At 50.2% G+C, this 26,364-nt stretch overlaps 1 protein-coding gene across 1 annotated transcript in view; it reads left to right on the top strand.

The window, feature by feature from the left end:
* LOC307089035 (cadherin-6-like) overlaps nucleotides 1-26,364 on the top strand; it is a gene marked incomplete at both ends in the record, with an annotated part of 48,365 nt that overhangs the window by 17,866 nt on the left and 4,135 nt on the right. The window contains 7 exons of the mRNA XM_079755119.1: nucleotides 1,590-1,709; nucleotides 4,876-5,043; nucleotides 10,554-10,741; nucleotides 15,672-15,925; nucleotides 23,903-24,039; nucleotides 25,247-25,368; nucleotides 26,213-26,330. Of these exons, the coding sequence (XP_079611245.1) occupies nucleotides 1,590-1,709; nucleotides 4,876-5,043; nucleotides 10,554-10,741; nucleotides 15,672-15,925; nucleotides 23,903-24,039; nucleotides 25,247-25,368; nucleotides 26,213-26,330 (1,107 nt within the window). The remainder of the gene's footprint in view (nucleotides 1-1,589; nucleotides 1,710-4,875; nucleotides 5,044-10,553; nucleotides 10,742-15,671; nucleotides 15,926-23,902; nucleotides 24,040-25,246; nucleotides 25,369-26,212; nucleotides 26,331-26,364) is intronic.

Raw genomic sequence — 26,364 nt, 5'->3', positions numbered from 1 at the left:
CTCCCTCCGGTTACTAGTGCGTTCACTTCCTCTTCGCTCCCCAACCATTCGTTACAGAGGCACGTCGCCCGCTTTCCTCCCGCAACCCCTAATCGTTCATTCTTACAAATGCCCCCCCCCCCCCATCCAAGGAGGAGAGGAGGGAAAAGTTCCACGGGGGTCATTATTTCATTTTATTGTGCAATTTCTATATTTATACCGTACTTTTCTCCATTAAATATTTCTACTCAATTAATTTCTTATGCATGTAATGAGGCAACACCGTGAGTCCCTTAAGGCGCCGTTTGGGCGGTACCATTTGGCGAGAGGCCCGCTCTACCACTCTCTCTCTCTCTCTCTCTCTTCTAATGACGCAAGGGTTCAGGTAGAGAGACATAGGGAGACGCAAGGAACGGCGGGTGAGAGAGAGCGCTTTTCTCTTTTGTTCTAGCGGAGCAATTGGGTTTCAGATGGAGAGCGAGAGACACAGAGAGAGAGAAAGAATACGTTGTCCCCTTTTGTTCCAGTGAAGCACAGTTTCAGATGGAGAGAGAGAGAGAGAGAGAGACACATAAAGAGAGAGAGAGAGAGAGAGAGAGAGCCACAGCCCGCGTCATTCCTTCTCTCTTCTAATGATGCAAGGTTTCAGATAGAGTCCCTTTCCCATTTTGTTCTAACAGAGCCGAGTTTCAGATAAAGAGACAAAACAAGAGAGAGTGAGAGAGAGAGAAAGAGAGAGAGAAAGAGAGAGGGAGAGAGAGAGAGAGAGAGAGAGAGACAGGCAGAAAGACAGACATACATAGAGAGACAGACATAGAGTCACAGAAAGAGAGGGATATACATGGGGGATCGACATTGGGAGAAGGAGGTAGAGAGACAGAGAGACAGAAAGAGAGAGGGGGAGAGGGAGAGAGAGAGGGAGAAAGAGGGAGAGAGGGAGAAAGAGAGAGAATGGATTATGGAGTCACTCGTGCTCTTGTCGCTTTCCTTATCAGATTATTTGTTTTGGTCAGGTTCTACAGATTGTGTGTGGATTCACTAATAGCTTTCCTGTGTGTGTTTGTGTGTGTGCGTGCATGAGTGTGTGTGTGTGTGTGTGTGTGTGTGTGTGTGTGTGTGTGTGTGTGTGCGTCACAGCCAGCTAGTATCAGTGGCGGGCTAAAATGGAAAACCCCGCCAAAAAAAACAAAAAACACATTAGGGCCCATTGATCACCGGCAGAAATCAATCTGGGGCATATGCCAGTGGTCGCCAGAGGCATGGCGGTGGCGGTGGTGGAGGAGATCAGGGAGGGCCGGCTCACAGAAGGAATCAGTCCCATTCTGCATTGAGGGCGATACAGCGGACACATCAGCAGGAACATCAACTTAACCAATTAACCAGTGGGCCAATTGTCACACGCTATCGATGGGATTCATCTAATCTATCCGTGTGTGTGTGTGTGTCTGTGTGTGTGTGTGTGTGTGTGCTTGTGTGTGTGTGTGTGTGTGTGTGTGCTTGTGTGTGTGTGTGTGTGTGCTTGTGTGTGTGTGTGTGTGTGTGTGTGTGTGTGCTTGTGTGTGTGTGTGTGTGTGTGTGTGTGTGTGTGTGTGTGTGTGTCCTATCGATAGGCACGTCGGTGATCCAGGTAACGGCCACAGACGCGGACGACTCCACCTACGGAAACAGCGCCAAGGTGGTGTACAGCATCCTGGAGGGCCAGCCCTACTTCTCCGTGGACCCTGAGACAGGTGAGTGACAAACAGGGCTGCTGCATGCTGGGAGTTGTAGTCCAGAGCGAAAATAAGTATCTGGAACGCAAAAAAAAAGCGTTGATTGGAAAAGCATCCTAGAAACATTTATTCTGATAACATTTTATATAATAATAGAATGACTATTCAGTCACTGAAGAGATGCCTTTATCCAATGTGATTTACAGATAATAGGGGCATCTTGCTCGAAGAGGCCTACATGTAGGGCCTGTTGGGGTTCGAACCCAAAACCTTTCGACCGGGATGGGGAACTAAGCACTATTCTATACTCTAGGAGACTATCCCGCCAATTACATACCATTTGATGGACACTTAGGAAACATGTTTGAGCCAAAGTGTCTTACATATGGTCTTAAAGAGGCGTGTCTCATATGGGAGCCCCACTGGGAATCGAACCATGGAACACCGACAGGGTTAATGCAATGCCATAACCGTTGAGCATCCCGGGGTGAACCCAGATATAGTTTTTAATCACAGATGTGAGCTTTGGAAAACATCCCGCCTTTATGAGTGTGTGTGCGTGCGGCCGTGTTGTTTTTTGGATTGGAACAAAAACAAAAGGGAAATCAGAGGGAAAAAAAGCCATTTGCAGATTAGTGCAGGGATTATGGGTAATATGGTTTATCCCACACGCGGTTCGTAATCCCACGCTCCGTTTTACACAAAGGCACGCCTGGACATCATGTCAGGGGCTGGATTTGTCTCTCTCTCCCTCGCTCTCCGGATAAACTGTAAATATCGTCCACAGTATTTAATTTAATAACTGGACCGACAGGCAGATAGATGGATAATAATAATGCACCTTAACTGTAGATACAGGCAGCCAGATAATGCTGTTTTATAGTGTGCGTGTTTGTACATGTGCATGTGCGTGCGTGTGTGCGCATGTATGTGTGTGTGTTCACCCATGCATGTGCGTGCGTGTGTGCGTTCGTGCGTCCGTGCGTGCCGAGTCTTACATGCTTGTGCCGTATGCAATAACCACAAATCCCCTGGAAGGACGAGACAGCAGAGCGCAGAGCCGGTGGTATTCAGAGACCGCTCGGTGAATCTGCACTCAGTGGGCTCATCGCTGCCACAGCTGCCAATGTCTGCACTGCTCAACCACAAAATGTTACACTTACTATCGCTGTTTTCGTCATACGTTGGGTGGCACGTGTGAGTGTGTAACCCTGCGTGTTAGAGTGTGTGTGTGTGTGTGTACGCCAGTTTTTTCGGCCAGGCAGATTATTGATACTATCATCACTTCGTATTTTATCTTTCAAGCATTAACCGGCTTTTCAGCGGCAGCCATTTTTTTAAAGAGCGGTTGAAAGTGCCTCGTCATTCCTCACCGACTCCTTTACTGTTGGAAATTCATGAGTCACTCGGTTTCACGCTGGGGGGGGGGGGGGGACTGAACTTTGTCAAACCAATTCATTTGGGGTGGGATTCCTCTTTTTAATACACTTCTCTATATATATTTAATCTCTCTCTCCCCGCCTTGTTCTCTCCCCTCGACTTATCTGCGATGATGCCTCAGAAAAGGGCCCTCCCCGGGTGTGTGCAGCGAGGGGTAGTACTGGATGCCTTCAGATCTGCCTTGACAGTGGATACGGGCGCACCTTTTGAATACGCAGCCAATTACCGCCTCAGTCGGGGAGCCCGCGCCGCCTCCACCGGAGAGCTCGCATGTCAAAAGCGGGGGCCTGGAAGGCTGCGTTTGCCGAGCGCACAAAGACACTCCAAGTCCTCTAAAGTCTAAACAGAATAGATGACTCTGTGATGGGAGCGTCCTGTGCCTAACGTAACGCCTTGAAGAAAAGGAGGACTTTAGCTTAGAAAAAGGGCAATCAGGCGAGATGATCAGAAGGGGGATTGGCGGGCGATCGAGAACCACGACGGCTGGCGATGGGGTGGGAGAGAGAAACTGAAACTTTTACTTGTGCATCACGGAGTTTAAATGATGGAGTGATGAAGAAGAGAAGGCGCAGATTGCCACGATGAAGTCATGGAGCTCAATGGCGCCGGCGTTAATGTGATTTTGAGAGTTTGGGTGCCCAAACGGGTGCTAACGACTAGAGTTAATGCTCTAAAAATAGGCTCTGGGTAAACAAACACATATAGAAGAAGAAGGGGGGAAAATCCATGCAGGGAAAGGCGATATCTCCCGGGAGGAACACGCTTTTATTTTGGAGAGAGTGAATACTGCTTCTGATTGGCTGAAAGTGGTGTCAGGGGATGTCACTGACCATGCCTTCCCTGCCCGGTGACATCTCATGGCACCAATTTCAGCCAATCAAAAACAGGCAATTGTTGTTTTTGTGTATCTTGCTGTCCCGTTGGGGTTGAGTTTTAAGCAGTTGTTTATGTTCTTATTAGATAGATTCACTAAACTACCATTTCAATTCTCTCGGTTCCTTCCGAACCCTATACCCTCTACCCCCTTCTCTCTACTCTTCTCTCTACTCTTCCTCTTTCTACTCTCTACCCTCCACTCTTCTCCTCTCTCCTCCCTACTCCCTACTCTCTCCTCTCTCCTCTCTACTCTTCCTCTCTCTCCTCCCTACTCTCTCCTCTCTCCTCTCTACTCTCTACTCTCTCCTCTATCCTCTCTCCTCTATCCTCTCTCCTCCCTACTCTTCCTCTCTCTCCTCCCTACTCTCTACTCTCTCCTCTCTCCTCTCTCCTCCTTCCTCTCTCTCTCCTCTCTCCTCGCTCCTCCATCCTCTTTCCTCTCTCCTCTCTCCTCCCTCCTCTCTCTCCTCTCTCTCCTCCCTCTCCTCTCTCCTCGCTCCTCTCTCCTCTCTCTCTCCTCTCTCCTCGCTCCTCCATCCTCTTTCCTCTCTCCTCTCTCCTCCCTCCTCTCTCTCTCCTCTCTCTCCTCCCTACTCTCTCCCCTCTCCTCTCTCCTCTATCCTCTCTCCTCCCTACTCTTCTCCTCTCTCCTCCCTACTCTCTCCTCTCCTCTCTCCTCCCTCCTCCTCTCTCCTCCCTCCTCTCTCCTCTCTCCTCCCTCCTCTCTCTTCTCTCCTCCCTCCTCTCTCCTCTCTCTTCTCTCTTCTCTCCTCCCTACTCTCTCTTCTCTCCTCTCTCCTCTCTCTCTCCTCTCTCCTCCCTCCTCTCTCTCGCCTCTCTCTCCTCCCTTACCTCTCTCCTCCCTCAGGCTTGGTGAAGACCGCGCTGCCGGGCATGGACCGGGAGGTGAAGGAGAACTACCAGGTGGTGATCCAGGCCAAGGACATGGGGGGCCAGATGGGGGGTCTCTCGGGGACCACCACGGTCAGCATCACCCTCGCCGACGTCAACGACAACCCGCCGCGCTTCACCAAGAGTGAGTCTCACCAGTCACTCTCTGGCGCCAACACAATACACAAACAAGATCTTAATAAAGACACACACACACACACACATGTATGCATGTACACGGTTGCACAAACATACAGACACATACTCACACATACACACACACACTTAAACACACACACAGGCACGCATTCAATATGTTGCAACACAAACATAAACCAAGACATATATACATACATAACTACACACACATACGCAAACTACACCACGCATCAACTCGCCAATGCAAACACAGACACACACACACACACGCACGCACACACAAACAGGTTGCTATTTCAAGACCAAAATGAATACACGACAACAAACCAAAACATCGAAATCAAATCTTTACAAATGCGTCCCGGTCAACTTTGTGAAGGACGCGGCGCTGGGACAGACAGACAGACAGGCGGGCAGCTGGTGTCCATTTCAAAATGAGTCTGGATTACAGCGCCGTCGCCCTGGGCCGGGTGTAGCAGCTCCACCAGCCCCTCCACCCTTTAAGGTGGAGAATAATTAAATATAGAGCTGAGCTTCAGAGTCAGAGGTCCCCGGGAACAGTGTATCAGATCAACACCGTAATCCCCATTAAAACACCAGCGCTGCGCGCCGCTCGCCCGGCCTGCTTTTATCTCTGCCTCCTCTGTCCCTCCTGGCTCACCATAAAAAACACCGCCTCTGTGTCCATCACATCACTCTCTGCTCCTGTTGACACCTTTTCACTCACTCCATCTCTATCTTATTGTTTACACTCTCTCTCTTTCTCTCTCTCATTCTATCTCCCTCTTCCTGTTTGCACTATCTCACTCTCTCACTTTCTCTTTCTCACTCGATCTCTTTATTAGCGTTTATACTCTCTCTCTCTCTCGCACTCACTCAAAAACAAATGCCCCTATATGTAAATGTATTACTCTCTGGCTCTCCCTCTGTCGCTCTCCTCTTGTTAACACTCGCTCTCACTCTATACTCTCTCTTCTTGTTTACACCCTCTCTCTCTAACTCTACACTCTATCTCTCTCTTCTTGTTTACACTCTCTCTCTCACTCTATCTCTATGTCTTGTATACACTCTCGCTCTCCCTCTCTCTTCTTGTTTACACCCTCTCTCCAACTCTGTCTCTCTGTTCTTGTGCGCTCTCTCTCCCTCTATCTCTCTCTTCTTCTACACTCTCTATCCTTCTCTCTCTGTCATTCTATCTTCTCCCCCCCCTCTCATCGTAGTTCAGGCCCACTCTCGTTCAAGCTCCCTTCTTTGCGACTCTCTCATTCTCATTCCCTGTACACGTCCTCCATATTTTAACCTCTTTCTGCTCCTCTCTCACTAATCCACTCTCCCTCTCTCCGTCTCTCTCCATCTGCCTCTGTCGCTCTCCTCCCCATGCTCTATAAAACCTAACGCTGCCGTCCCCTCCGTAACTAACTGCCCTCTCCACCACTCTTTTCTCTTTTCTGTTTGTTGTGTTGCTTGTCGTCCTTTCGGCACTCTGCCCTCGTCCTGAAATGCATTTCTGCTTCCATCAATCCTGCTCTTCCCTAACCCCCGCCCCCTCCAGCCCCGTCGCCACGGCAGCCAGATCAGACTGACAGATTACGGGTGTCATTGTCTCTCTTTCCCCACAGTATCGGCAGCGCGTTTGCAGCTTGTGTGCGTCTGACTGGGCCCATGTGTCATGTTGTGTCTGTGTGTGGGTGTTTGAGTGTACTTGCACAAATGTGTAAGTGGGTGTTTGAATGTACATGTGTTCAGATGTGTGTGTGTGTGTGTGTGTGTGTGTGTGTGTGTGTGTGTGTGTGTGTGTGTACAAAGATGTGAGTCTGTGTGCATCTACATGTGTGTGTGTCTGGGCGTGAGTGTACATCATAGTTTGCATTAGTGTGAGTCTGCTTGTGTGTGATGCCTACATTTGTGTGTTTCTGTGTGCCTGTGCATGTGTCACATCTGTGTGTGTCACATGTACAAACGTGTGTGTGTGCGTGCGTGCGCGCGCGCGTGCGTGTGCGTGTGTGTGCGTGTGTGTGTGTGTGTGTGTGTGTGTGTGTGTGTGTGTGTGTGTGTGTGTGTGTGCGTGCGACAATACGTGTGACCCTGCGGATCCTTTATCACCCTTCATCGAGAGGAGGCTGAGACACATTGTGAGGAGGAGAAGGGAGGACAGCGGAAAAGGAGGGGAGGAGAGGTGATAAGAAGGAGGAGGAGGAGGAGGAGGAGCCTAGGAGGAGAGGGACGGTGAGGAGGAGGAGGAGGGACTAGGAGGAGAGGGACGGTGAGGAGGACGAGGAGGGACTAGGAGGAGAGGGACGGGGAGGAGGAGGAGGAGGAGAGACTAGGAGGAGAGGGACGGTGAGGAGGAGGAGGAGGAGAGACTAGGAGGAGAGGGACGGTGAGGAGGAGGAGGAGGAGGAGAGACTAGGAGGAGAGGGACGGTGAAGAGGAGGAGGAGGAGGGACTAGGAGGAGAGGGACGGCGAGGAGGAGGAGGAGGAGGGACTAGGAGGGAGGAGAGGGTGAGGAGAAGGAGGAGGAGGGACTAGGAGGGAGGAGAGGGTGAGTGGGTGTGAAAGGAGGACGAGAGAGGAAAAGGGAGAGAAAAAAGGAGGGAGGAGATAAAGGGGGAGGTGGAGAAAGGGAAGAGGGAGAAAGGAGGAAAGAGTAGGGAGAGGGCGGAGTGAGGGGAGATTGAGTGAGGGATACAGTGACGAACGAGGAGGTGACAGGAGGGCGAGAGAGAGAGAGAGAGAGAGAGAGCGAGAGAGAGTGAGAGAGAGAGAGAGAAAGAACGAGAAAGAGAGAGAAAGAGAACGAGAGAGATATAGAGAGAGAGAACGAGAAAGAGATAGAAAGAGAAAGAGAACGAGAGAGATAGAGAGAGAGAGAGAGAGAGAGAGAGAGAGAGAGGGAGAGAGAGAGAGAGAGCGAGAGGGAGAGAGAGTGAGAGAGAGGGAGAGAGAGAGAGAGAGAGAGAGGACAGTGAGGTAGGACAAGTGCAGGATGAAAGGGTTGGTGTAAGGGTCTGGTCAGATGGTGTGTGGGAGGAGGGGGCAACCAAGCAGTGGAGGGAGAGAGAGAGAGAGAGAGAGAGAGAGAGAGAGGAAGAGAGAGAGAGAACGAGAAAGAGAGAGAGAGAACAAGAAAGAGAGAGAAAGAGAACAAGAGAGAGAGAGAGAGAGAGAGAGAGAGAGAGAGAGAGAGAGAGAGAGAGAGAGAGAGAGAGAGAAGAGTGAGCTGGGAGGAGAGCATGCCAAACAGGGAGAGAGTGACAGAGAGAGATGACAGGAGGAGATATAGCGACCGAGAACGATAGCAAGAGAGGGAAAAGATAGATAGCTGGCGGGCGGGCGAGAAGGATATATGCAGAGAGAGAGCGAAAGAGATGGATAGGTCAGAGAGAGAGTGTGACAGAGAGAGAGAGAGAGAGAGAGAGAGAGAGAGAGACAGAGAGAGAGAGATAGGGGCAAGGCGGGAAGGTGACAGAGCGGGAGATGACGGCGTGCCAGAGAGAGAGAGAGAGAGAGAGAGCGAGAGAGAGAGAGAGAGAGAGAGAGAGAGACCGGCCGAGGGAGAGATAGAGGGAGCAGGGGGGAGGGAGGGGACAGAGCGATGGGCTGCTGTAATTGGACACCCGGTGGTATTGAGAGTGTCAGGAAGTGATATCATTGTTGTCCACCAGAGTGATGCCTTTTCTCTGCTGCCCGGCGCTAAGTAGGCCCTCGCTGAGAGATCACTTCCTATTCACCGCAGCTCTTCCTCCTCCGGTGTAGGGCGCTGTACCTGTGCACGTGCACGTGCACGCCCCCCCCCTCCTCTGAAGCACGTCTGCCATTTTGTTTGTGTGTGCGTGTTCACGCATGTGTTCACGTGTGTGTGTGTTAGTGTGTTTATTAGAGTGTATACGTGTGTGTGTGTGTGTGAATGCGCATGTGAATGTGTTTGTGAGTGTGTGTGTGTGTGTGTGTGTGTGCGTGTGTGCGTGTGTGTGTGTGCACGCATGTGTGTGTGTGTGTGTGTGTGTGTTCATGTGTGTGCGTGCATGTGTGTGTGTGTGTGTGCATGTGTGTGTGTGTGTGTGTGTGTTCATGTGTGCGCATGTGTGTGTGCATGCCTATGTGTGTGTGTGTGTGTGTGTGCGTGTGTGTGTATGCAGGTGTCAGTGGGACTTGCAGAGTCAGGCATTGCCAAAACGCTGTCAGCATGTTTTATTAGTGTGTCAGTGCTGAGGCTCTGTGAAGGGTGTGTGTGGTTGTGTGGGTGTGTGTGTGGGTGAATGGGTGTGAGTGTGTGTGTGTACGTGTGTATCACTGTTTGTGTATGAGTGTGTTGTGTATGTGCGTGTGGGTCTATTTATATATGTGTGTGAGTGTGTTTGTGTGTGGATCTATTTGCGTTTGTGTGTGTGTTTGTGTGTGCGTGTGTGTGTGTGTGTGTGTGTTTGTTTGTGTGTGTGCTTACTTGTGTGTCCGTGTGTTTGTGTGTATCAATGTTTGCGTATGAGTGTGTGATTTGTGTATGTCTGGGTCTATTTATATATGTGTGTGTGTGTGTGGATCTAATTTGTGTTTGTGTGCATGTGTGCGTGTTTCTGCATGTGCGTGTGTGTGTGTGTGCGTTGTGCCTCCTTTCTGCTGCAAAACCCACCTCATTTGTTTGCGCATAAACCACACAGTGGGGATGGCGGGAGTGACAGGCCGCCATCGCTCGCAGCGCCGAAAACCAGGAAACTGCATTAGAAAACAGAAGGACCAATTAATTCACACGCAACAGATCGGCCCCCAGCTTTATGGCGCATCCCATCATTCCGGTTTTGGTGCAAAAAGAAAAAAAAGCCTTTAAGCAACTCTGATGAGAGGCCAAATGTATGCCGATGAACCGGCTTTTACGGCCTGAGCAATGGCTTGTTTTACGACTGACCAGCTCGTGCCATATAACTTAATGTATTTCTCCCGCTCCCTCTTATTTCTTCTTTATTCTTCTGCTTCAGCTCCTTTTCCTCCCCTTTAGCTCATTCGGTATTTCTCTAACTTGTTACGTTCCCCGGTTCCCTTTTGGCTACCTCTCGCCTGACCTTCTCTCCTTCTCTCACTCGCTTTCCCTTCTTTCTATTCTCCTTTGTTCCTTCATTCCCTAGTTTTTCGTTCGCTCTCGTCTCTTTCTTCCTTTCCTCCTTTTGCCCTTCTCTCCTTCTCTACCTCCGTCTCTCTTTCTCACCTTCCTTCTGTCCTTCACTACCTCCTTTTCTCCTTCTGTAACTCCATCCCTCTCTCTATACCCCCTTGGCTTCTACTCTACCCCCTTCTCTCCTTCTCTACCTTCTGCTCTCCTTCTCTCCCTCCTTATTCTTCTTTCTCTCCTTATCTCTTCTCGTCCCGGCTTCGCTCTACCTCTCTTTATCTCCCTATGTCTCTCTGCCTTACACGAATTAAAGAAATGACATAAACCATCTCTCCCTCCCTCTGTCCCCCACTGTCTCTCTGCCTCCCTCCCTCCCTCTCTCCCTCCCCAGGCCTGTATGAGTTCCGGGTGCCAGAGACAGCCGACCTTGGGGCCACGGTGGGGCTCCTGAGAGCGCTGGACGCTGACATCGGCGAGAACGCCGAGATGGAGTACCGCATCATCAGCAGTGACGGCCCCGGCATGTTTGACATCTTCACCAATAAGAGCACGCAGGAAGGAGTCATCGCCATCAGGAGGGTGAGGAGACGCACATGGCCTACACGCCGCGCCGCGCTACATTAGCCGGGTTAATTAAGTCCTCGTCGGTGTTTGTTAACGGCGGCGGCGGCGTGGGAAGCCAGTGGAGCGGCACCAGTCCGTGCGTGGCGGCGGCGACGCACGACGAGAGCGGTTCATTATCGCTCGGTTCCGTGCCACCGGACGCACGAACCGGAGGGAAACCAATGGAGGGGGCCAGTGACGCAAACGCGTTGTGATAGACGACAACGGTTCGAGAGAATTTGCGTGGCAGCGGTTTTAAAAAGGGGCTTGTTTTATATCAGAGCTCCCGAACGTGCCCACAGAAAAGATGAAACTACGGACGTCGCGTAACTCGCGCTGAGCGTCGAGTTAAGCGCCGAATCCCGAATCAAACACACCTCGACTGGGGTTCATTCACCGCAGCCCCGGAGCGCCGTACTGTCTCTCCCCCAGTCCATGAGCCACGGATGAACTCCATTCTTCTATCCACTGCCTCCAGGCGGCAAATTTAATATCGACGCGCGGTATGGATCGCGGCTGGCCTCCGCCGCCGCAACCGCGCCGCGTTTCTGATGTATTCAACGAAAGGCTGACAGTTGCTTCATCAAGTGCCCTCTTTCGTCTCTCTCCCTCCGTCTCCCTCTCTCTTTCGTCTCTCTCCCTCCGTCTCCCTCTCTCTTTCATCTCTCTCCCTCTCTGTCTCCCTCTCTCTTTCGTCTCTCCCTCTTTCGTCTCACTCTCTCTTTCGTCTCTCCCTCTTTCGTCTCACTCTCTTTCGTCTCTCTCCCTCTTTCGTCTCTCTCTTTCGTCTCCCTCTCCCTCTTTCTCTCTCTCCCCCTCTCTCTCTGCCTCTCTCGATCTCTCTCTCTCTTTATCTCTCTCTTTCGCCTCTCTCTCTCTTTCATCTCCCTCTCTCTTTCGTCCCTCTCTCTCGCTGCGTTCAATCGATCCCTCCCCCCCACATCATACCATCATTGAGCAGAAGAAGACATAATTGCCTTCTTTTCCCGAGCCTCGGCCGCTGCTTTCATGCGAGCGGGGTGGATGGCATGTCGGAGTGTTGTGCGGGGGGAGAGGGGGGGGAGAGGGGGGGAGAGGGGGGGGAGGCAATGTGGAGGGTTACCTCCGCCAGCCCTAATGCTCCACCGTGCTAATTAAATGGGCTTGTCAAACACGAGTGGCTCCCGTCTCCCCCCTCCCCCCCCTCTCTCTCTCTGCCCTGTCTGTCCCCCCCCTCCACCAGCAACATTTTCCTGGGTTGACATCGCTCAGCGCCTCTCAGCGCCAACCTCCCCCAACCCCAACACCCCTTGTCTTAACAGCAGACGCCCGAGTGGAGGGAAAAAAGAAAGAGGAGAAAAATCGATGGCTCGTATCAAGTTATTATCGATGGCCTGGGAGGGCTGCCTGTAAGCCTGCGTGAGGCGTCGCGCTGTCACTGGCTATTTGAAGCTGTCCTTTGACCTATCCCCCCCCTTAACATACACACGGACGCACACGGACACACACACACACACCACACACACACTAACCATCTGCGAATGCATCGGGCTTTGAGGATCACAGGGCTCAGTGCTACAGAGTGTATATATATATATATATATATATATATATATATAACTCCATGGTCAGATGAGGTCAGCATCGCTATGATGCCTTCATGATGCCCGCTGGATCTCAAGTGTACACAGGAAGCAAACAACAAAGCAACAACAACAGTATGGAGACAGTCTGTGGTAAAAAGAGCTCCTTCATGATATCCGAACACCTATCGACAGCACGCGTTAACCGATCACACGCGAGTCTGACGGCTGCAGGGAGGCACCAGTGGTGAACGCCGCGCGGCCACACGTAACGGGTCGTTGTGCTAACGCGATTCTCGTCGGACGGCAACGGTGGATTCCTTGAAATGTTAAATCGCGGTTTGTTATGGGCATTGAGGAGCAGCACTTGAAGTGTAGCACCCTTGAATAAGAAAAAGCAAAGGATATGTTTTTAGATAAAGTGATTTGTTTCCTTTTGTTGGTTTTTACAAATCAATCTCGTTTTTGTATGCAGGGTGTTTGCGGAAAAGCGACCTTCATTCGGCCTGCGAACGGCTTTGTGTGGTTTACGCAGAGAACAAAGCCTTGTTGAATGTGTCATATATATATTTTTAAAACTAAACCTGAGGCTGTGCTTTCTACCTTACCAGAAAAAACGTTTAAAAGCTTGAGTTGAGTGAATGCTTAAACCTCCCTTGAACCGCCATCCAGTGCCACGTTGGCTATCACTCATTAAAAAATAAAAAATGAACAAAACCAGTTGAATAAATACCTTAACAACAATACAAAGACTCTCTTTGAACCTTTTCTTTCCGCCTCCCCTTGCGTTGCAATCTGACAACTTTCACCCAGAGCTAACCGCGGCGTTAAGCATCACAAGGCTAGGGGTGATTCACAGTGACGGACATGTGAAATTGAGCCGCACACCATCAAGGTTAATTGGCAGGTGTTGTTTTTTCGCATGGCTCCGTGAGGCTGAAGAAGTGGGTTGGAATAAGTTCCCCAAGGAAATCATTATCAGTTTAACAAAGAAATACTGTAAACGTGTATTTTTCAAAGCTATCCGCCATGATGCACGTTGCCCTGCCGACTCTAGCTTTGGCCATACCAAGGTCAAGCAATCTTTTCCTGAGAATGCAAGGTGAGGTCCCTTGACCGGTGATAGCTGGCCTAATTATAACAAAGAAATATTGTATTAGTTTATTTTCAAAGCTATCCGCCATGATGCGCTGATGCCCTGTCGACCCTCACTTTGCCATACCTAAATCAAGCAATCTTTTCCTGAGAATGCAAGGTAAAGACTCCGGACCGGTGATAGTTGGCCTACATATAACAAAGAAATACTGTATTAGTGTATTTTCAAAGCTATCCGCCATGATGCATGTTGCCCTCTCGACCCTAGCTTTGCCATACCTAGGTCAAGTCATCTTTTCCTGAGAGTACAAGGTGAAATCACCGGACCGGTGATAGTTGGCCAAATATTAATATAAAATGGCTGGATTTGATTAATATACTCTAATGGCTGTTACTGCCCCCCCACCCCCGAAGTGGCCTGATACCATTGGTCACTTGCATTGCTCTAATGACGTCATTCCAAGTGCAACAGAGTGCTATTTTGGTGCCGAGAAGATTTTGCCTTCAATGGTGCAATTATTAATACAAGTGAATTATCCGAATCGAAACTAATCCTTTATCTACTGTGTAATACCTGGGGGTTGTTAGACGAGCTGAACTACTACTTCACTGATCTATTTGGTTCCACATCTGATCGTGACCGAAGAAAAACAAGTGAATGTAGTATTTATGGTGGCATTCTTATCCATAGTGACCTCCAGTGAATTGTCAATCGACATGAAGGAAAGGGTAGGGGCAAGGCATCTTTCTCAAAGATGCCTACAGGCAGATTGCTGTCATTGGGTAGCCAACAATCCATAGTAAATGTGAATCATAGTATCTCGTGACCACGTTGGCTTGCAGATATATTAGTGAGATATTTTGGCAAATTGGATTCGATAAGTGTGGAGAAAACATTCTGATACTTTCAGGGTAAAAAATTGTTTGCACATTTTGCTAATTTGTCACACCACCCTACTAGGCTCTTGGCTGGCTGCAGAGCTGTGACGCATGCTACGCATAGCTAGGCCAAACTATTCTAAAGTAGGCTTAAGTAAGCTAGTAAACTAGATACGGTATGATATTATACAACATGCTAAAATATGCTAAAGTAGGCTAAACTAGTTACAGTATGATACTCTACGATAGGCTAAACTAGGCTAAACTAGATAAGGTATGATATTATACGATATGCTATACTAAGCTAGAGTAGGCTAATCTAGATGCAGTATTATATTACACAATATGCTAAAACAGGAAAAAGTAGGCTAAACTAGATAGTGTATGATATTCTACGATACGACAGAATTACAATACTTGGATGTTAATCACTAACACGTCTCGGATGACCCAGTGAAATGCGTATGGTTTCGCTGAATGTCACAGTGAATGGATGGTTTTTCACAGAGAGAAAGAACCACAGTGTAGGCCTGCAAACCGTTTGCACAGTGAGCCCAGAGAGAGCTCCGCCACTGATAGCTTTGCGGACAGACCATCCATAAATGTAATCCTTAATCTCCGTATCTGTCCGTCCATGTGTCCACTCCCCCCTTAAAGCCCTCTCCCTTCCCTTTGGCCTTCCCTCAGTGTGGCTGAAGCCTGCCTAAGGGTTGAATATTGATTATAATCTAATGGCCGCTGTAATAAGTCCATTTATCCATCCACAGTAATCATGTATTTCTTATGTTCTAATGTTTTTTTTGGCTTGCCTTTAATGTTTAATCCTTTAATTCTGTTTGATACTTTCGCCAGTCCTTGCTTCTTACTTTTGGTGTAAAATTGAACACTTTCATCACTTGTTTGATACCGAATTAAAATAATGTCTCTTTCCCCGTCTCCCTCTCTTCTCTTTCTATCCTTCCATCTCATTTAATCCCTCTATTCATTTGGCTCTCATTCTACCTCTCTTCATCTTGATATTTTTTCTCTCTCCCTCCATCTCTCTCTCTTCGCACTTTCATCTCTCCCTCCATCTCTTTGCCGCACTTCAATCCCTACCTCCGTCGCTCTCCCTCCATCTCTCCCTCCATCTCTCACCTCTCTCCCTCCATCCCTCCCTCCCTCCATCTCTCACCTCTCTCCCTCCATCCCTCCCTCCATCTCTCTCCTACTGTTGTCCTCTCTCCCTCAATCCCTCTCTAACCCACTCTCATCCTTTCCCCCATTGCTCTCAATTTCCCTCTCCATTACTCTGGTCCTCTGTCTCCATCACCATCACCTCCTCCTGCCCAACCCCCCCCCCCCCCCCCCCCCCCCCCACCTCACCTCAGCCCCTGGACTTTGAGCGGAAGCGGCAGTACAGCCTGCGGGTGCAGGTGGAGAACGTCCACCTCAACCCCCGGTTCTTCGCCACCGCACCGTTCCGCGACGACGCCACGGTGAAGATCCAGGTGGAGGACGTGGACGAGCCGCCCGTGTTCGAGCGCCCCAGCTACGTCATGGAGGTGAAGGAGGACGCCGCCAGGAACACCGTCATCGGCTCCGTCAGCGCCTCCGACCCCGACTCCCTCCACAACCCCGTCAGGTACGGTCGGCCGGCGAGGGGATACAAAATGGATGAAAGCGTCTGCTGAGTGACTTCCATGTAAACGGGTTGTATCCGGTTGTATCTGGTTCAGTGGGGTTTGATCTGGTTTTAAATGGTTTGGCCTGGCTACAGCCGGTCTTAACTGGTTTATTTTGTTACACCTGGTTTGACCTGGTTTCCTTTTGTTCACACATGGTTTGTTCTACATCCTGGTTGTATTTAGCATCACCTGGTTGCACTTGGTTGCGTCTGGTTTAATGCGGTTGTGTTTAGCTTCACCTGGTCTCCCTTGGTTACGTCTGGTTTAATCCGGTTGTGTTTAGCTTAATCTCTCTACACCGGTTTCCATTTGGTTACCCCAGCTTTTACATTGTTGAGCTGGTTTCGCCTGGATTCATCTGGATCCACCTGATCTCTGGTGGAACAAGATTGACAGGATTAAAGGATTTGGGTGTTGCTAGGTGGAGCGCTGTTGCCTTGTAGCTACAGAGACCTAGATTTGAATCCTGGCCTTAGTACTTTGATTAACTGTTTGCATTCTCCCCCTCGATTTAGCTCATGTCTGCCTGCCTCAAAACACACAGGCAGGTTAGGCAAATTCAATTTACATTTGGATTTACATCCGGATATTTACATGGATTTACTTACAGCAGATACTTTCAACCGAAGCAACTTCCAGCCTACAATCATTATTGAAGCAACTAGTTTTTGTTTGTGTGTCTGTGTGTCTGTGTGTCTGTGTGTGTGTGTGTGTGTGTGTGTGTGTGTGTGTGTGTGTGTGTGTGTGCGTCTGCAGCAGCCGGACCAAGTTATTCAATTCTGTCATTTCAAATTTTAAGCAGGGCGCTTTTATGCAAAGTGACTCACAATTGATTTCAGTTACACAAGTCACCAAAAAAAAATTATTTCATCTGGCCTCTTATTCACCGGTGCACCAGAGCTCCGGACAGAACAATGACTTCACTTGACTCGTCCATAGCGATGGACCGGCATGAAATAGACTCCCCGGTTGTCAAAGACCACACTTGTTAACCCGGCTATGACAGCCCCGTGAAAGAGGTTAACTGTGCTGTTGTCATTGGAAACCAAAGCCCCTCCCTCAGCTGGGAAGTCAAAAGAGGATGGATTTGATCCGGCTAAGAGCATGAGCCGCGTGGCTGCAAGGGAACAAATAGATTTCTTCTTTTTTTTCCACCAATCCCCTCTGAAGAGGAGGTAAAAAAAGAAAGGAGCTGGTATTGAGGCAGAGCAATGCAGGAAGAGTAATGTAAAAGAGGTTTAACTCGTTGTGTCTGCTGTCTAGCCCCCAGCACCTATTGTACTCCAAGACATCTCCCGGAGAAGCATCCCTCTTATGCGTTCTCATTTTTTTTTTCTTTCCTGGCCCTTTCTGAGGGGGTCCTACGCTGAGGGGGGCCCCATTCGACACGGGGCCCCACCGAGCCCTTTCGAGATTGGATTCACAACACAGGGGCTTCGCAAATAAAGTTGGCTGAATTTGACATGGATGACAGTATTCCGGAGGAGAGGGGGGTTGAGGGGGGGGGGGGGGCGAACACCGGGATGAAAGTAGCATCCGTGGCGGATTTTGGCGTTGAGAAGGAGGGCGAATGTTCTGGAAGGTATCAACGCACAGCGGGAGGGCCCACCAGAATTGAAAGATCCCCCCCCTCCTGAAAATCAACAATTGCTCGACGTTCCTCGGTTTTCCATTTGCAGGAAGATGGTTCTAACGGTCGTTTAGCAGACGCTTTTATCCAAAGCGACGCCGATAATTTCGCTTCACGTTGTTAAGGAGCAGGTAGGGGGTGAGGGTGATCTCACTGAAGGATGCCTCCAGGTAAACCGAGAACATGGATGGGGGGTGGGGAGATTGAACCCAGCTTCTCTCGGTTGGAAATTGAGGGAAAAACAACTACGATATCCCATCCTAAAACCCCAAACTCGAAACTCAACACAAGTTTGGCTTGAATGTCATTGAGTGTCAAACCAAGCTGCTCTCAGTTGGAAGTCGGGGAAAAAACAATACAATATCCCATCCTCAAACCTTGAAACTCAAAACAAATTTGGCTTGAATGTCATCGAGTGTCAAACCAAGCTGCTCTTGGTTGGAAGTCTGAAGGAACAACTACTATATCACATCCTAAAACCCCAAACTCAAAACTCAACACAAGTTTGGCTTGAATATCATTGAGTGTCAAACCCAACTTCTTATGGTTGAGAGTCAGGGAAAAACAACTACTATATCCCTTTCCTAGAACCAAAAACTCGAAACCCACCCTTTTTGGAGTTTGGCTTAATTGTCATCAGGTCTCAAACCCAGCTCCTTTCGGTCGAGATTCAGGAAATCCCAAATCCCAAACTCGAAACTCAAACCCAGCTAATCTCGGTTGGAAGTCTGAAGGAATAACTACGATATCCCATCCTAAAACCCCAAACTCACCTCCTTTTGAGTTTGGCTTGAATGTCATTGAGCGTCAAACCCAGCTCCTTTCCGCTGAAAGTGGAGGAAAAACCACGTGGATACCCCGTCCCAAAACCCCAAACTCGAAACCCACGCTTTTTGGAGTTTGTCTTGAATGTCAGCGAGCCCCCCCAACCGGTCCCTCTTAAACGCACCCTTGCAAAGAGGGCACTCGACCCCCTTGGACTAACCTGGATTCCGGAGACATTTACGCAGTGTACTCCCTGGAAATAAAACCAGCGCTTCATTAGCATACCATAGTTCAGCGAGATAACACAATCAATGCCGCCGCCGTCGTTTCGCCACGGCCCAAGCGGCACTCAAAAGGAAAAGGGCGAGCGAGGTTGGGCCTGCGGTCCTCGTACTAAAAGACTTTCTTCATTTTTTACGAGCCACGCCGGGAGTTGATTCTCAAGGTTGAAGTTCCAGTACTTTATTGCGGGTGTCAAATATGATATCATTCTCTTTTATCACCCATCATCCGTGCAGTACCCACCCGCTGGCATTTACAGCCGGAAAGGAGGAGGGGGAGGGGGAGGAGACGGGGGAGGAGACGGGGGGGGAGACGGGGGGAGGAGAGGGTGTAGCTAAGACCTAAGGGTTGTTAGGGGAGGTCTGCTGAGATCCAGTGATTGTTATCTGTCCAGTGATTGCGCCCCCCCCCCCCCCCCCCCCACCCTAACTCCAGGACAGACACCAAAGTTCATCCTCCACGCACTCTCAAACTCTAGAGGTTGCAAGTGTGTAGACACGCATGCATGCATGCGTGTATCTGACACAGACAGACACACACACACACACACACACACACGGTACTCCAGGGAGCACATTAATGAATCCCCTGCTATACGCACATACACACACACACACACACACACACACACACACACACACACAAGCACATACACACAAGTACACACACAAGTGTAAAACAGAGTGTGACAGATTGTGGACAGCCTGGTACTCATGGTGCTGGGTGCCATGTTGTATTCTTTTTAAGGAGGATACAATTATACAGCACTGGCATCCTGGGTGACCATCACCACCGCCACCACCACCACCTCTGGCGGACATAACATGTCCTCCTGTCTCCTCGTCTCCCAGCCTCCCCCCCACCCCAACTCCCTCTCTGGTCCCTCTATCTGCTGAGAGCAGCAGATAAGATAGGACACTCACAGACACAAACAAACACACACACACACGTTACCACGTACACACAAATACACACACACACACAAACACTCATGCAAGCACCTGCACAAAGACAACTGCACATTCACACACACACACACACAGACACACACATGATGTAACCACATTCAAACTACTCCTCCACACAAGCCGACCACACTAAACACACACAGAACCAACACACATAATGACCCAGCTTACTAGCGTGCAAACACACACACACACACACACACACACAGACACACACATATCGCTCGTGCAGCCTGTTCCGGTTTCCTCCTTGCTTTTCCTTTTTCCTCCGACTTTTTCACTCTCTTCTTTTATCATACTTGTTCAGTTGTTTGCTTGTTCCTTATTTAATCTGCAGCCTCTCCGAATCAGGCCCGGTGGTGGAGAGAGAGTCCTGCTCTGTGTTTTTGTGACGGTGGAGTTGCCGCTTCCATTCATCCGAGCCGCCGTCACGCAGCCGCTGTCCTCCGCAGCCCCGTGGAACCCCCCGGGGAACAGCCGGTCGCGGCGCCAAGGCTGGCGTAGTTCATCCAGAACCACCGCTGACATCCGTGCGGAACTCTCCAGAAGGACACAGAGGATACAGAGGGGGAACCAGAACAAAGCAGAGATCGGGAGAGAGGCGACAGAGACTTACGGAGAGGAGGGGATACAAGCCGTGCACAAGTTGTATCTCCTCCTTCGCTCGCCAGGGCCAGCGGGAGATTACCCCGGGATACACCCGGCCACGTTAACATGGCTTTCCGGACCGCCGGGGCTCAAATGCGATCGCACCGAGGGCGATCAGCGTACAGGCAGGGGCTTGCTGTTCTAGTTAACGGCAGATGGCGCGACCCGCGGTTCCCGCTACGATCGACGGCTCGTTACGTCATTCGCGCCGCCGCCGCGGCTCGTGGCTTGACTCGAGACCCGAGTGGAACCAGAATCCCCTCGCCACTTGGACCACGTCACCATGGCAACAACCCTGCCCGACCTCGCCCAGTGTGTGAGCTGTCCTACCAGGGGACTCGATGTCTAACATTAAGGATGCACACGGCTGTTCTTCGCCCACCACCACCCCCCCTCCCCCCCCTAAGGGGGAGGTCAGACCACAGCCTGGTGCACATCCACCCCTGCGATGTGCCTCTGGTGAAGGGTCCGCCTGCAGCCACAGGGACAGGGAGGAGGTGGTCGGAAGAGACCCGTGAGGATGTCAGAGGTGGCGGACCGGCATGCACTCTGAGAGACGCATCATGGGGAGGGCATTGATGCTTTGATGGGCTGAGGATGTGTATCATAAGTAACATCCACTTCTGTGTGGACTGCAGTGTCCCAGCGAGCACCGCCGATTGTTTTTCCAATAGCAAGCCAGGGTAACGAGGGACATGCAGGCCCCTTGAATGCAAAGTAGAGGGCCTTTAGAGCTGGTAATAGGGAGGACGATACAGCAGGACTTGAGAGGGAATATCAGACAGGCTAAAAAGAAGAAGTCTGGGACTCGAGTGGAGACACCGGCACAACAACATGAGAGAGACCAGCGCAACGACATGAAAGAGGTCTGGTCTGGAGCGTCGACATCAGAAAAACGACAGTATACAAATCTGGTCTGGAGTGGCATAAAGACCATCAGTGGTTTCAGTCCGACAGAGGAGTTGGCAAATGGGAAAGGGACATCAATCTTAAAACTGTTCAATAGTGTCTTCGGTTGCCGGTGCCATTCTTCGTGCTGCGGTGTCCGGGGCAGCAGGTTGGATGCCTACAGACTAAACAAACTCACCCGCGAGGCCAGTGACGTAGCGTTGGACTTCAACAGCTCATAGACATGCTGGTCAAGCAGAGGAGGATATTCAGAGCCCATGTACGGGGGCGGCAGTAGCTCGGGAGGGTTGTCTTGTAACCGGAAGGTTGCTAGTTCGAGTGTCGAGGTGTCCCTGAGCGAGACACCTCACCCTGACTGCTCCCGACGAGCCGGCTGTCGCCTTGCATGGTTGACTCAGCCGTCGGTGTGTGAATGTGCGTCGCTTTGGATAAAAGTGTCAGCTAAAGGCCCTAAATGGAAATGGAAATGTCATTCCACTGAGTTGCCCTGCAGAGCGCAACAGGGGGTAATTCCTGCCTGTGGCCATCAAACATTCAAACTCCTCCCCTCTGAGTCCACAGACTGGCCCTTGGACATATTTCACCCCTGCTGCTATAACCCCATAACTCATATATAATGTATGATATTTTCAACTGGTATCTATGGCTGTGGCAGACCTGTCATAAGCCCGTGCAACTGTTGCATTCTGCCCTACTGAAGTCATTGAGTGGTGTACCGGTCTGTCTGCCTTCCTACCGGCACACAGTATGCCCATGCTCCCATTGTATGACTGGAGTCGTGCACCCAAATGCGAACCCACACACATACAAACACACACGCACAGGCACACACACACAGGACACGGGACACACGGATAAACCGTTATTTCCTGGTCGTTAATCAGGGGACGAGTGATTCCAGCAGAATATGAGGAAGGTAATTAGCAAGCCCGCCAGGCGCAAACGATCTACCGGGTTCAGATACAACGGAGGAGGAGAATAGAGGCTGGGTCTGGCTGGTGGTGCTGGTGGAGGCGGAGGAGGAGGTGGTGGTGGAGGAGGAGAGAGAGGGGAGAGACTGGGTCTGGCTCGGATGGTGGTGGTGGTGGTGGAGGAAGAGAGAGCTAGAGGAGACGAGAGAGAGAGAGAGAGAGAGAGAGAGAGAGAGAAGGGGAGATGAAAGAGAGAGGGAGAGAGAGAGAGAAGGGGAGATAAAAGAGAGAGGGAGAGAGGAGGAGAAGGGCCGCATTCTGTAAGTGGCAGTGGAGGAGGAGATACAGGAGGGAGGTGGAGGAGAGAGATAGAGAGAGGGACGGGGGGGGGGAAGGGCGAACGAGGAGGGGCTATGCCTGGCGGCGATGGAGACGGAGGGTCAAGCGAGAGGAGGAGGAGGACGGAGAGGACGAAGGAGAGAGAGAGCAGGGAGAGATAAGAGGATAAGGAGACAGAGAGGAGGATAAGGAGACAGAGGGGAGGAGAGAGAGGAGAGGCTGAGCCTTGTGGTGGTGGATATGGACACGCCAGAGCTACCCAGTGGGGAGGAGAGGAGGAGGAGGAGGAGGGCGGGGCTGTTTTGATGGAGATAGTAAAACGGTCGATGCGGTGAAGGGGGTTGAGTGCCGGGGGTGTGGCCGGGTGGAGCCGCAGCGGTGCGGAGAGAGCCCCCGCTCCTGGACTCCCCAACGGGGTGTGTGTCCTCTCCGGCAGGGCCCCCCCCCCCCCCCCCCCCCCCCCCGACGCCTGCTACTCCATTAATCACCCTGATGTATCGCGCCAGTCCAGCAAACACAGAAAAACATTACCACTGGGTAACCTGTTGGCTCCCGTGTGTGTGTGTGTGTGCGCGTGTGTGCGTGCGTGTGTGTGTGTGTGTGCGCGTGTGTGCATGCGTGTGTGTGTGCGTCAGTCAGTGTGAATGCATGTACATGTGTTTGCTTCTGGATATGTGTGTGAGTTTGTTTGTATGCCTGTGTTTACTTTTACAGTATATATATATATATATATATATATATATATATATATATATATATATATATATATATATATATATATATATATATAAAACATAGTTAGGATTTGTTTTGTGTAAACATATGGATTTCTGTGTGTGTGTGTTTGTGCCCGTGTCTATGTGCACGTGACTATGTCACCTGTGCGGATTCTCGTGCCTGCGTGCATGTGTGTGTATTGATTGCACTCATATGGAGCACGTGCATCCACTGTGTGTGTGGGTGTGTGTGTCTCCAAGCACACATGAATCAACGTGTTTGTGCGTATGTCTGAACTTGTGTGTCAAGGCGTGCGTCGTTGTGTATGTGTATGTGTATGTGTATGTGTGTTTGTCTCAAGGTGTGTGTGTGTTTGTTTGTGTGTATGTCTCAACTCGGGATTGTGTTTGTCTGTTTGTGTGTGTGTGTGCGTTTGTTTGTGAGGCAACTCCAAACACAGTGTCTGTCCTCGCCGGAGCACAGTCTATTCTGGAGGACTTGTTTACTTTGGGCTGAAGAAGTTTCCCACAGTGACGAGTCTAAACCCGTCCTGCACGTGTCTGGGAGACGCTGTGCTGAACTTTCCCTCCGCACCTCCTAGGCTCCCTATCTGACTCTCCCGCATGATTGAAACGTCTCTCTCTCTCTCTCTCCCTCTGTGTGTTTGTTTGTGTGTGTGTGTGTGTGTGTGTGTGTGTGTGTGTGTGTGTGTGTGTGTGTGTGTGTGTGTGTGTGTGTGTGTGTGTGTGTGTGTGTACTCTGCAGATACTCCATTGATCGGCGGACGGACATGGACAGAGTGTTCAACGTGCACGCGGGCAACGGCTCAGTGTTCCTCCTGAGGGAGTTGGACAGAGAAGAGGCCGCCTGGCACAACATCTCCATCATCGCCACCGAGTTCAGTGAGTGCAGAGAACCACTTTTTGCTTATTGCGGACGGCCGGCATCGAAACCCGGGTTCGGCTGATTCACCCAGTACGATTTGGACACGTCAAATGGCACAAGTCTCGATTGCTTCCGATGCATTGACAAAGATTGGATGAAATTACATACGAGAGGTTTTCTTAAACGTTTTCAATGGTTTTTTTCTAAAAATGAACCTAAATTGGTTAAACTCTGACATTATTTCTACATCAAGTAGGATCCACAGAGATTTGATTAAAAATACATTCCAGGCATTCAACTCTTTATATGTATAATATTTTTCTATTTACACATGGAATGGTTTTTTTAACAGTTTTCAACGGTTTATTCCCGAAAATGAACCTAAATTGGTTCATTCAGATTCCAAATTTCCATGTGGCTGAATGTGTTCCGCTCCACATTTCTACTACAAACAATTACTTGGAGTATTTTCCAGCAGCGCTCTGATTAACCCTGACACCATTACACACTCCCTCACCTGGGAGCAGGCCCTCACTACGGCCCCACTACTGTTTCCACCGCACTCCGCCCACATCTGAGGGATTAGGCACTGCTGGGTAACTGGGGTATGAGGTTAAGGAGGCGGGGAGGGAAAGAGGTGATTTAAGTCATACCTAATTTAAGAAATGCCCTTTTAACAGGATGGTAAATCGAAAGACATTTCGGAGATTGAAGACCGGTTGGAAAGTGGGTTAAAATGGAGTGGGGGGGATTGCGTCGAACCAAAGAGGAGTAGGGATAGACACAGTATGGCCTGATAAGCACAAGCAAGGTCGTTGGATGTTGTCGAAGTAAAAAACAGAGCGTGCGTGATTTCATCAATGAGCGAAATTGCAATAAAATAAAATTAACATTTTTTACCAGAGATGGTTAATGAATACGGCAAAGGATGACATTTCAAGATGACAACGTCATCTCCGTGTGGCTCATTTTAAAAAAACAGCTCATGTTTTGCAATAATAAAAAAAATGTGATAAAAAAAATCACAAAATGATCAGACAACAGTTACAAGCAGCCTGAGAAAAAGTGTTTCTACTCTGTTTTACGTAGAAGTCTTAAACATATCAACCGAAATACCCAAACTTCAATTCCAACGTAAAACGAAATTTACCAAACAGCGGTCTGACCAATGACCTTTGAAAACGACCTCGCCGCTGACCGCTGTCCCCCCTGACCCCTCCGCAGACGCCCCTCGCCAGATGACCCGTGTCCCCGTCTTCATCCGGATCCTGGACGTCAACGACAACGCCCCGACCTTCGCCACCAACTACGAGACCTTCGTCTGTGAGAACGCCCGAGCCAACCAGGTACATCCCCCCCACCCGCACTTAGGGCGGTACGCGGCTCAGGAGGAAGAGCGGGTCGGCTGGTAACCGGAAGGTTGCCGGTTCGATCCCCGGCTCCTCCTAGCTGAGTGTTGAGGTGTCCCCGAGCGAGACACCTCACCCCGACTGCTCGTCCTCACCCTGACTGCTGACTGATCCTGACTGCCGTCGGTGTGTGAATGTGTGCGTGAAGGGGTGAATGTTAGGCAACATCGTAAAGCGCTTTGAGTGGCTGCCGGTTAGAAAAGCGTTCTATAAATGAGTCATTAACAATTTCCGTGTCTAAGGGTCTGGGTTGGATCTGTCCTCAGGACGTTCTAGCGGTGTGTGCGTTCCACTCCCAGACGAGCGGATCTCGATTCTCAAACCCCAAACGTCTGCAACCTTGAGTGCTGTCAGTAATGACCTGCTCATTAATGACAGAAAAGTTAACTTTAAGTCCCCTTGGATGAAAGCGTCTAGCGCTAACTGAATAGCTGGTGCTGAATCCTGTCCTATTTTTCTGGTCCACTTCTGCTTGAGGCGAATGGTGTTCCATCTCAAAAGTACGACATGGGCGTGTGTGTATAAGACGCTATAAACTTAAGGAAGGAGAGGGGAACCGGAAAACAGCTTCTGCATGCGGTGCTTACTTTACCACCTTGTGTCGCTGACCTGAACCCCCTGCTGCTGCTCCCAGCACGACAAAAGAAACACTTTGAATGTTAAAACACCCAACGTACAACACGAAACCTATTTGGAGCGATAGCATCACGGAGGCTGGTCTGGGCTTCGGCCTTGTTGACGACTCATCCTGAATACGTTGTGTGTGTGTGTCTGGTTCTAGAGGATACAGACGGTGAGTGCCAGCGACCCAGACAACCCCATAGGGGGCCACCGCTTCGTCTTCAGCCTGGCGCCAGAGGCCTCGGGCAAGGCCAACTTCTCTGTGCGCGACAACAAAGGTGAGCCCCGCCGTGTGGTCGACTGCGTTACCGC

This window comes from Pollachius pollachius (genome assembly GCF_949987615.1).
Source record: "Pollachius pollachius genome assembly, chromosome: 17".
Taxonomy (NCBI): Eukaryota; Metazoa; Chordata; class Actinopteri; order Gadiformes; family Gadidae; genus Pollachius; species Pollachius pollachius.
This window is presented reverse-complemented; position numbering and strand designations above follow the sequence as displayed.